Consider the following 12,537-nt stretch of genomic DNA (forward strand, 5'->3'; position numbering starts at 1 on the left):
GCAGGTAGTGTCGCAGGACTGGCGCCAACTCCAGGTTGTATTCATGCCCTGTGCCCAATTATTCCAGGTAGGCTCTGGACCCACCGCGACCCTCAACTGGATACAATCATTGAATATCTGAAGAGCCAGGTGCTAAGTATGAACATGCTGTACCAGCTATGACCACAAGAGAGCAGTCCAATGCAATAGACGTCCAATTTTGAAACCATCCAGAACCTTTGGTGCATGCTCCAACGCTGATGACCTCAGTCGTCACCAGTTAAAGTGCTGAAGGTTAAACGCTGATGACCTCCAGAACAGTGTTGCTCCTATGACATTTTTGCTGTGGGTGTTAAATGTGCCACATGCTGCTGTTTTTCATATTCACAAAATACCATTAGGTTTGTCAATGAAATACGTCACAAAAGTTTCCTTTGCAATATTATCAGTTAAAAAAGTCAAGAAATTTAACAAACTCCAGTTGTTATTGCATTTTTAGAAAGTGATACATCTTTTCAGGAAGGGTTTGTGGAAACAAGACAGTGACTTTGAGAGATGCTAATGTGTTATGAAAAAAACACACACTGATCAGCCATAATATTAGAGTTTAATACAGGGTCAGCTGAAGCTGTTATCAGGTTTATTTTAGAGACCAGGATTACAACAGACCACCACCCTGAAAAACAAGATGAAGATTACAGCAGGATCAGTGTTGTCATATTTGCACATATTTCATTGCCGTTCTTGCAGGGTTCAGTTACGTTTCACAACAATTTACAGAACATGTGAGAAACTGCAAATACAGGTGTGTAAAACTGTAAATACGTGTGTGAGAGAGGGTGGGTGTGTGAAACTGTAAATACAGGTGTGTGAGACAGTCTCACTATCATGGTGTGCTCTCTGTTCTCCTCAGTGCTTTTTCTCTGAATAAGTGTCTCACATTAACCCCTTCAGCGCTGTTGCACAGATTCCCCTCGCAGCACTTCACATCCTTGGTTATGTTATAGAAACCTGTAATGGACAAGAGTCCATCGCAAAAGCTCTCGCTCGCACACCCATTCACTGAAGATTTAACCACATAGGAAACTGAGAGAGAGAGGGAGAAAAAAAAAAGAATGAGTGAGAAATTATAAATTACAATTATCCAATTTAACCAAATTAAAGGCGGATATTTGTGTCAATAACCTTTCATTTTTGCATACGTCTCTACATGTTTCATGAATATTGGTGTTATTTGGTTTTAGATGCTTTCTGATGTGATTATTTATCTAAGAACTTGGGGACAATAAATCAGTTTTTACATTAGTCAAACTTACTATTTTGACTCGTGTATAATTACTCTTGTTCTGGGCTCGCTTTGGGTGAAAGTTTGTGGCTGTGTGTTGAGCTGCTAGTGAGCAATGAGAGATGAAACCTCCTATTACAACACCACTGTGGTGGAGTGGAGATCTGGCAACCCGTTTGGCTGTTTCTGTACCCGTTTGGAAGCTGTTTTGATCGCTCGGGTTTTCCTGTTTAATCGTTTCCATTGTTATTTCTATATTTATATCTGTTTTTATAACCTACTAACCATCCATAGATCTATCTTTTAGATTGTCTCCGCAGGAATATTCATTACAGAGGCACTAAAACTGCCACCGGACCCTGGAGTAACGTTCTTGGTGTAAGTTACTAAAATTCACTAAAAGCGGTAAGTACCTGCAATTCCATGGCTACTACTGGCTGTTTTGCCTGTTCAGAGTGTGGCATGTTTAGTTTAACGCCCTTTTCCACCTCTAGCGATAAATATAGTGGTTGTATTTGTACTAAGTGTCAGCTAGTTAGCTCTCTGGTGGATAAAGTGGACCAGCTAGAAGTGCGCATCCGGAGCTTATTATTGTTGAGGGATAAACAGCGAGATTCAGTGTTAGCAACTCCGGGTGCCTTAGGGAGAGTAAGCACCCCCACGACTCCGGCGTTAGAGCCCTCACAGCGGGGTGAATGGGTGACGTCTCGGCGTCATAGCCGGAAAGCTAAGGCTGATGCTAACGCTGAGGCCAAAGCTAGCCCACCGGGACACCACGCTCCTCCGATTCGCGTGTCAAACAGGTTTGCCCTGCTCAGCGAAGCACCCGCTGAGGAGCCTGTTAAGAGTGCTCTGGTTATAGGAGACTATTGTTCGGCACGTGAAATTAGCTACTCCTTTAGGGGCGCCGGCAGTAACAGTTAGCTGTTTATCAGGAGCCAGAGCGCCGGATATTAGTGGCAACCTTAGACTGTTAGCTAATAGGAGATATTCGAGGGTAGTCATTCATGTAGGGGCCAATGATATTCGTCTGCGGCAGTCTGAGGTAACTAAGGGTAATATTACAGAGGTGATTAAACTGGCCCAGACGATGTCCGATGCCGTAATCTGCTCTGGTCCCATACCAATGCGGCGTGGCGACGAAGCTTACAGCAGACTTTGGGCGTTAAACTGCTGGATGTCCAAGTGGTGTTCCGAAAATCAAGTGGGCTTTATAGACAATTGGTTACGTTTTGAGGGCAAGCCTGGTCTTATAGGTAGGGATGGTATCCACCCCACGCGGGAGGGTGCTGCCTTACTTTCTTGCAGTATAGCACATAGTCTTTTAGTTAGTCGGCAGAGTAGTGTAGATAGCTGCTGACAATCCAGAGCCGGGACCAGGCCGCAGACAGACAGGCTAAACCGACCGTCTGCGAACTGTCTTGAGGCGTCACCCAGGTTCAACTGTATTGAGACTGTGTCTTTCCCCCGAACTAAATGTAAAAGTAGAAAAACAAAATCAGCCTGTTTCAGCAACCTAATCAATATTAAATCATACACAACACCTAGCAGCAACACCTCAGAACTAAAATTTGGGTTACTCAACATAAGATCGCTAAACTCAAAAGCACTCATCGTAAACGATATTATAAGTGATCATAAATTCAATGTTTTCTGTCTCACGGAAACGTGGGTTAAACCAAATGAATATTTAGCACTAAATGAAGCCACCCCCCTAGGCTATAATTATGCACATAGCCCAAGAATATCAGGCAAAGGAGGTGGAGTATGTGTAATTTACCAAAATACCCTAGAAATTAGTCTTAAACAATGTGACACCTTTTCTTCTTTTGAGGTTCTCTCCACTATTATTACAAATCCGGTCACAAAAAAGGACGCATTTTTATTATGCAACATTTACAGACCACCAGGGCCTTACTTAGAATTTCTGAAAGAATTCAGCGATTTTGCTACAAACCTAGCGGTGTGCAATCATAAAGTTATAATTGTAGGAGATTTCAATATCCATTTCGAGAAGGAAAGTGACCCACTAAAAAAGGCATTTACCTCAATCTTAGACTCTATTGGTATTACTCAAAATGTAACAGGGCCTACACACTACTGCAGCCACACTTTAGACTTAGTTCTGACACTAGGTCTTAACATTGACAAAATTAATATCTTACCGCAATCCTCAGCAATCTCCGATCATTACTTAATTTCATATGAGCTACGTTTTAGCCATAATATATGTAAGAACCCTCGCTATTCTACAAGGCGTATAATAAAACCATCTACCGCCCTACAATTTATAGAAAACCTACCAGAACTATCGACCCCAGTTCCAACTCCATCAGACCCAATGGACCTAGATGTACTAACTGACTACCTAGAAAATACCTGTCGATCTACTTTAGAAAAGGTAGCACCACTTAAACATAAAAGTATAAGACAGAAAAAGCTCGCACCATGGTATAACGATAAGACCCGTACTTTAAAACAAACATTACGAAAACTAGAGCGGAAATGGCGATCAACCAAGCTTGAAGTGTTTCATTCTGCCTGGAAGGACAGCCTTATAGAGTATAGAAATGCCCTCACTAAAGCTCGCTCAGCATATCTGGCCTCGCTGATCTCCAATAATAAAAATAATCCGAGAGCACTGTTTAGTGTGTTTTCTAGAATTACAAAAAATCAAGCAGGTTCTGAACAACTAATTCCAGCAACTCTCACCAGTAAAGATTTTATGGACTTTTTTAATAATAAAATTGAGAATATTAGACAACAAACTCTAGCCACAGGATCAAATCCATCCTGGCTGCCACCTGATGTGAATGAAATAAAACATAATATAACTGTAAAAGAAAGACTTGAAACCTTTTACCCACTCCCACAATTAGAACTAGAGAAGATTATCACCTCCGCAAACTGTACAACTTGCACACTTGACGCAATTCCCACAAAGTTGCTCAAAGAAGTACTACCAGCTATTATTGATCCTCTTTTAACTATAGTAAACTCATCGCTTAGTCTGGGCCATGTACCCAAAGCTTTTAAACTAGCAGTTATTAAACCTATGATCAAGAAACCAAATCTTGATGCTAGTACACTGTCTAATTACAGGCCTATTTCTAATTTGCCATTTCTGTCTAAGATCTTAGAAAGAGCTGTGGCCCAACAACTTAGTTCATATCTACATAAGAATCATATATATGAAAAATTCCAATCTGGATTCAGGCAACATCATAGTACAGAGACAGCTCTAGTCAAGATAACAAATGATCTTCTTCTTGCCTCTGATCAAGGCCACGTATCCCTGTTGGTGCTTCTTGACCTAAGCGCAGCCTTCGATACAATAGACCACAATATTCTCATAGAAAGGTTAGAAAACATGGTTGGAATCACAGGGACAGCCCTATTATGGTTCAAATCTTACTTAACGGAACGTTATCAATTTGTAAAAGTAAACAATCTAAATTCAAATTATTCTAAAGTAAGATTTGGAATTCCACAAGGCTCTATTTTAGGACCATTATTATTTACATTATACATGTTACCGCTAGGCACAGTTATAAGAAACCATGACATTAACTTTCACTGTTACGCAGACGACACACAATTGTATATTTCAGCCAAGCCCGATGACAAACACAGATTAAAGAAAATAGAGGACTGTGTAAAAGACGTGAAAGGCTGGATGTTGCGTAACTTCCTCCTTCTAAACAGCAACAAAACAGAGGTCCTGCTTTTGGGTCCAAAAGTGACAAGAAATAAATTATCAGATTTAATTTTAGATCTAGCTAACTTTCCAGTTAAACCTGGTTCAGCAGCAAAAAAATCTTGGTGTCATAATTGACCCGGATTTATCATTTGATCAACACATAGGTAGTATCACTAGGACAGCTTTTTTACATCTTCGCAATATTGCTAAGATTAGAAATGCCTTATCCCTCCAGGACGCAGAAACATTAGTACATGCCTTTATTACTTCAAGGCTTGACTACTGTAACGCACTACTGTCAGGATGCACCAGCAGCAATTTAAGAAAACTTCAACTAGTTCAAAATGCTGCAGCTAGGGTCCTCACTAAAACTAGAAAATTTGAACATATCAGCCCAGTTTTATCATCACTTCATTGGCTGCCTGTTAAATTCCGCATTGACTACAAAATTTTGTTATTAACATATAAAGCTCTACATGGGCTTGCTCCTGAATATCTTCAAGATACAATTTCCTATTATGAGCCTCCACGTTCACTCAGATCACAGAATACTGGATTTTTAAATGTTCCCAGAATTCAGAAGGCCTCAGCTGGGGGAAGAGCCTTTTCTTATAAAGCCCCCCAACTCTGGAATGATCTTCCAAAAAATGTTCGGGACTCAGACACAGTCGCAATCTTCAAATGTAGGCTAAAAACTCATTTGTTTAGTTTATCATTTGGTAGCTAATGCTCCCCCATAGATAAAGGCGGCAGATCCGGGGGGTCCATGGACACAGGGAATTATAGTATACTGAGACGCTGGTGCTGTCGTCCCGCCGCTTCTCGCGATCACTCAGGTTTGTTGACGGTGGAGCGGAGGGATGCCAGTGTTTCAGGATGCTCCCGTGTCTGTGTGTCCTTCTGGTTCTCTCCTTTTAGTTAATGCTGTCATAGTCAGATCTGCCGGAGTCATTAGCCACACTCTGGAAATTTTCATATTTTCTACTTTACAAACACAAAACAGTTCAAAACTAATTCCATCCCTTTACATCTTTCCGAGTAAACGACTGCCCACCTGTCTGTCTGGACACTGATGGATGACTGTCGAGATCCTCCTCCACGCTTCAGACCAGCTGCCCACGCTCCAGCAACCACCAAGTGCCTTGAAGCTGTCCCTACACTGAAGTTCTCATGGACTACTAACTATCATCACCAGTAGATTGACCAGAGGAGGATGGGTCACCCCTTGTGAGCCTTGGTTCCTCCCAAGGTTTCTTCCTCAGCTGGGGGAGTTTTTCCTTGCCACTGTCGCCCCTGGCTTGCTCACTTGAGGGTTTTACATTTGTCTTTACATTTCATGTCAAATCTTGTCTTACTGGAATTCTGTGAAGCTGCTTTGTGACAACATCAGTTGTGAAAAGCGCTATATAAATAAATTTGATTTGATTTGATTTGATTTGGTGTTCCTGATGTAAAGAAATTGCAAGCCACTGAAAAATATTGTTTTAAACTCAGTGTGTAAGGTGTGTGTGTGTGTGTGTGTGTGTGTGTTTCACCTGATCCATTGATGCAGCGATCTTCATCTCCTACACAATTCACAGTTTCTGAGCAGTTGTTGTTGGCGCAACACTTCTTCCCATTGGCGGGCTGCTTTGGTAAAGCTTAATATAAGAGACAATGTAAAAGAATAACTTGTTCAGTTTATATTCATATTAATAAATACACTGTGAAACAAGACCCGTCCACCTCCCCACAGTCAGTTTTCTGTGTGCTGCTTAGGTCAAACATGGTTCTGCCCCACTTCTGATCAAGTGCAGAGACCTTAGAATGGCTCCGCCCACTCATCTGAGTCTGTCCAATCACAGTGCTGGACCCATGTTTATGTGAGAGCGTAAAGACAAAGTGAAACGCAGCAAAACAGACACAACATGGGTGGAGAAATAAGAGCACCGAGTAAAAACGTCAAAAGGGGAGAAGAAAGAACCAAGCAAAAACAGATTGAAAAAAAAAAAGAACTTGGATTTGTTTTGTTTGACAAGAAAACACTGAATGGCATTTTAAAAAAGTTGCTGCTCTTACCTGGTGCTAATTGGGCATTACAGAGATCGGTCTGGCAGCATTTGGTGTTCATGGACCCTTGCAGGAGGCCTATGTTTATGCTGCCGTTAACACAGAACATTAAGGGCATGCAAGTACTCATAGTGTATTCCACGTTTGCACCACCTTCAGAACACACAAACAGAGAAATTAGTCTGTTGTAGTGCAGTGTAACGTAAAGTTTGGCTGAACACCTCTCAGCCACTCACACTCCATCTAACTGTGGTATGACTCAAACAGGACCCCCACAGAGCAGGTGTGATGTGGTGGTGGATCATTCTCAGCGCTGCAGTGACACTGACGTGGTGGTGGTGTGTTAGTGTGTGTTGTGCTGGTGTAGAGTGGATCAGACACAGCAGTGCTGCTAGAGTTTTTAAACCCCTCAGTGTTACTGCTGGACTGAGAACAGTCCACCGACAAAAAACATCCAGCCGACAGCGTCCTGTGCCACTGATGAAGGACTAAAGGACGACCGACACACACTGTGCAGCGACAGATGAGCTACTGTCTCTGACTTTACATCTACAAGGTGGACCAACGAGGGAGGAGTGATCATATATAGATCATATTTGAAACAATGTTACAGTGTCCGTCATCTCCATATTTTAGTCTTACCCAGGCTTATGGTGGCTGTGATGCTGCTACACACGTCTTGGCAGGTCACACTCGCCTCTGGTATGCAGGTCTCAGGAAGGTATTGTAGACATTGTTGGCATCTCAGGGCGAAACCTAAAGAACAATAAGCAGTTATTTTCCAAAGCATTGTTTTTACATGCCTGCTTCTGGATCAGTCCACACCACTAAATTTGGAGCTCTAGCATTTTGTTTTAAACAAAAATGATTCCGAAAGAGAAGAAGAGAGTGCCTGAGAAGGTCCTCCATTACTCCTAGACCTACTTAAGAGTACTAATGGAACTAAACCTGACATTTGGCCAGAGTCTGTAAACCCCAGCTGATCTTTACACTCTCTGAATGCTTCAGGAGGAATGGGCCAAAGGAAAACCACAAATCATGGTACGCTGATTGTCCAGATTGTCTTTTCCTTCTTATGAAAAGGATTTTCATTTCCATAGAATGTGTTTATTTAAAGATAATCATCTATGAACTATGAATCCAAAAATAATATGTTGCTATTAAAACAAGAAGAATGGCTTAGTTCTCTATGATATTCAACAGTAAATAACCACAATTAATACACACACACACACACAATTCATTCTAATCCTAATCCTAATATTAACCTGGACTCTAATCATAACCCTAACCACATCCATGACCCAACACCTGACTCTAAACTTAACTTTTCTTAACTTCCAAATGTAATGATTTACCTCAATGGTGTCCATCTCTTTGTCCCTGCACGGCCAGGCCATTGCTGCCGTGCCCCAAAAACAGTAATACTAAAATGCAGCTGGGGGTGTGAAATGATGTCAAGTCTTTATGAATGTATTTAAATATAGTTATAAATATTTCTCTGTACCTCTGGTGAAGATCAAAGTGATGAGAAGCAGAGCAGATTTCACTTCCATCGCAGGATGAATTCAGAAAGCTAAAAACAATGAAAAACAGAAATGTGTTTGATATTCCCCCTGAACTAGGTGGCTTTAATAACCTCCTCCTTTCCACAGACACACACACACACCTACCAACCCACACACTCACACACACACACACAGGTGTAGGCACTTAACCAAGATTCATCAATCTTTTTTAATTCCTCTGTTGTAACTCTTCCATTCCTAGTTTTTCAGGTGAAAGCAATGTTATCAACTCACCAGCCTTAGCTCACAGTGATTAAGCTATAAACTGGTATTTTTAATTACAGCTATGTGCACATACCTGCACAGACCATGCCTCCCCACCCAGCCAAATCAACTCACTGCTGAATTTCTAAGTGATAATAGGTGTATTCTTCTTTATCAGGGTGCACACTGTTGTATGAAATCTTTCTTCCAAACTCAGTGACCAACATTTATTTACAGAAGCAGTAATAGGCCTCAACACTTGGCCGAGTTTTATGTTTAATTCATTTGTGTCCATGTCTTTTCTCTCAGAAAATGATCAAAACATATCATCGCTCTTCCATTTAAAAAATGCATCTCCAAAAATATTAACTTTACAGGAGAAAGAAAAAAAACCTTCTTTACTTTCAATGGATGTCAAGTTCAAAGGATTTTTTTCAGAGTAATTTAGGAGTGTTTCTATTGGGCAATTTGTCGTGTAATTTTCACACAGTATAAAAGACAGCTGCTGAGTTCCATTGATGTAGAAAAACAGTACTAAACATCCACACACATAGAGATACATGTTTTTAAATGCAGGATGACAATATGTGTGGTGTCGACTGTGAACTATACAACCCTAACTGAAGCAAATTATTTTCACTCCACACATGACATCCCTCTTCATCAACCCATAGTTACTGATAACTTTTCCTGAGATTGTCAGTCTAATTTGTTAAGACTGTTGTACGTTTGCAGGGCTTTTCTCCAAAACTGAAATGGTTTCCTGTACGTTTGTGGTGCAACTCACTTGTGAAAACCCGAAAACCAAAATGTGCAAACAGTGGTGGCACAAGTCAATAAACCATTTTGAGACTGGACAAGTGGTTTGAGGCTTGGGTGGTGAACTCTACTTAATAGTTTCCAGATGACTTGATTTGTCATAAGCAAAATACATAAATAAATAATAAATTTATTTAATAATAATAATAAATTTATTTAATAATAAAAAGAGTCAGAAAATATAATTAAAAACATATTCATATGGATATTTGAATGGATTTGAATGGAAAAAAGATTCATTTCATTGTTTACTATTTTCATGAGTTGAAATAGACAACAGTACAAAACTTTGTTCATTTAAGTACTCATAGTTTATCCCACAAATGTGGGGGGGGGGGTGGACAGTGAGTGGAAAACCAACTAAGAACCATGGACCAAAAAGGAGTAGAGTCCACTAGAGTCAAGCAGAGTAGATAACATGCAGTGGAAAAGCACTAATAGACAAACTATGAGTCAAAAACTAATCAAAAAATGTTAAAAAAGAGTTGATTGACCAACTACTACATGTGTAATCCAGGCCCACAAACGCTCCCTGATTGATTACTCTGTGGGCAGAATCTTAAATGTCTTAGTGAGTGGGCAGCACTGGGATAATGACCTGGGACATCTGAGGAGTGTGGAGCATGTCATGACTAGCTTTGTTCTCAGTTTTGGGAGGTTTATTCTACATTATCCTGACATAAAATTTGACAAACCTGGCATATTTTTAAATGATGGAGCTATTTAACTACTATGGGAAATTATTTATTTTTAAAGCAACTTGCAGACTGTCTAAAAACCCTGTCAGGGTCACTGGATTAAGGTTTACACAATATTTTGAGCAGAAGAAAATCAGTCCAGGATTTCAAATGTTATGTAAAGTTCATTCATTCATTCATTATCTGTAACCGCTTATCCAATTCAAGGTCACGGTGGGTCCAGAGCCTACCTGGAATCATTGGGCAAAAGGCAAGAATACACCCTGGAGGGGGTGCCAGTCCTTCACAGGGCAACACACACACACACATACATACCCACCTACACTTTTGAGTTGCCAATCCACCTACCAATGTGTGTTTTTGGACTGTGGGAGGAAACCAGAGCACCCGGAGGAAACCCATGCGGACAACACACCAACTCCTCACAGACAGTCACCCGGAGCAGGAATCGAACCCACAACCTCCAGACCCCTGGAGCTGTGCGACACTACCTGCTCCGTGCCACCTATTATTTAAAGTCTGATTTTTAAAATCATCTCAAAACATAAAATTGCTGCCCATGACGTGTTCAACATTTTTACTGTTCTTTCTCTCTCTCTATTTTTATCCTTTTTTAAAAATTCTGTTTTCCTTAATTATTAGTGATTACACTTCCATCCATTACCTAGGAATGCTCCATTACCACAAACAAAAAGCCTTCAAACTGGGAGGCTTAAGTGAGGCATATGCTCCCTCTGAAAATGTGAAGCCAACAATTAACACTTTTTATTAATGTAATGTGGAAACATAATTAAATACAGAAAGTGGATGAACATTGTCATGTTCTCATTCCTGGTGGACCTGTATTTAAATCTCTCAACACAGCTCCAACATTTAGGAAATGACTATTCTCAAACCTTGCTGCTTGTTGGCATCACATGTGCAAATGTCTTCAAATATGTTTTTTTTTTTTTGCTCAAAGTTGTGTGGATGGAACATGCTCAAAGTTGTGCGGATGGAAAAGCTATAATGGTGACTTTCAGCCACATAAATGTTCTAATAAACTGCACAGAGCATGTCATTTACCACATATGTCATGAAAACAAGAGATGAAATTCTAATATAAAGAACTGCTAGAAAACTGAAAAGATTACAGGATTTCAACAAGGACAACACGATTTCAGTGGAAGAAAAACAAGACAATTATGAGAAACCTAGACAAGAAAAAAGACTGATATACAGACTTCAGTCATCTGAGAGGTTGGCTGATTTGAAGGTTAGGTATAGAGATGACCATGACTTTTCAGACAAAGCATAAGTTATATATTTGAACTTGGTACAGAGAAGATTGTGGCTACCAATTGAAACAAAGACAGCATGGCAAAAGTCTTGGATGATACCACTTGTCATAAGAAAAAAGAATGCAGCAGAAAACATTACAGGCTTAGGATCATTAGTTTCTGTGGGGAAGAGGAAAGACATGCCAGTTCACAAATACACTGCATCACTAAAACTGAAGGGATTCATTATGAGTATAGAGATACATCTCTCAGATAGGGAGCAGAATGTAAATCTTTGATAAACATGGCATAGAGTGAAATGGAAGACAGTAACAGTTAAAATCTCATGGTCCATAGCCTCACTGAGTCAGTACAGGAATCTTCAGTGGTAAGCAATACCACTGAGTTAGAAGATTGGGAAACTGAAATCAAAGAAGAATCGCTGTGACCGCAGTAATGGACTATAGTGCCTAAAGAAATTAACCTGGATTTGGGAAGCTTGCAAGAAAATCAGGACAATGAATAGCAGACCTATTGTTTCACGTTTGATCCTTACTTATTACCAGCTGATGTTGGTCAAGAAATACGGTTATTTGGAGAAAACATTTATTCAAATGCTCCTGCTGAACGAAATCAACCAGCAAGCTTTTTCAGGATCCATAAATTAGAACCTATGGCTTCTAAACAGGCAGAAACACACTTGATGATCCAAACTGACCCAAAAAGATTTCTCCAAGAAGATACTTTAATGCCAGGCTGTTCAGAGCTGATAACCAGTTTGTCATGGACACTACCAATATCTTCTTTGCTCAGTTAGTCCAGAGATGCACTTAGCAATGTAAAGCATGGCTATTTAGTTGCGGAAATGCTAAGCATTCACAAAGGATTGTGAATTCACTACCATTGTGTATACAAATGTTGAGATTAGAAAATGTGTTTTAACACTTAAACAATGTATCATATTACACTGACAATG

At 40.2% G+C, this 12,537-nt stretch overlaps 1 protein-coding gene across 1 annotated transcript; it reads right to left on the minus strand.

Annotated features, from left to right (window-relative positions):
- Positions 1–467: 467 nt before the first annotated feature.
- On the minus strand, positions 468–8,679 carry LOC136697627 (phospholipase A2 inhibitor CNF-like). The gene is made up of 5 exons (XM_066672840.1): positions 8,521–8,679; positions 7,656–7,769; positions 7,023–7,166; positions 6,500–6,604; positions 468–1,065 (listed from the first exon to the last, which is right to left on the minus strand). The coding sequence occupies exons 1-5, from the start codon at positions 8,567–8,569 to the stop codon at positions 866–868; spliced, it is 612 nt and encodes a 203-aa protein (XP_066528937.1). The 5' UTR covers positions 8,570–8,679; the 3' UTR covers positions 468–865.
- Positions 8,680–12,537: the final 3,858 nt, after the last annotated feature.

This window comes from Hoplias malabaricus, chromosome 5 (assembly GCF_029633855.1).
Source record: "Hoplias malabaricus isolate fHopMal1 chromosome 5, fHopMal1.hap1, whole genome shotgun sequence".
Lineage (NCBI taxonomy): Eukaryota > Metazoa > Chordata > Actinopteri > Characiformes > Erythrinidae > Hoplias > Hoplias malabaricus.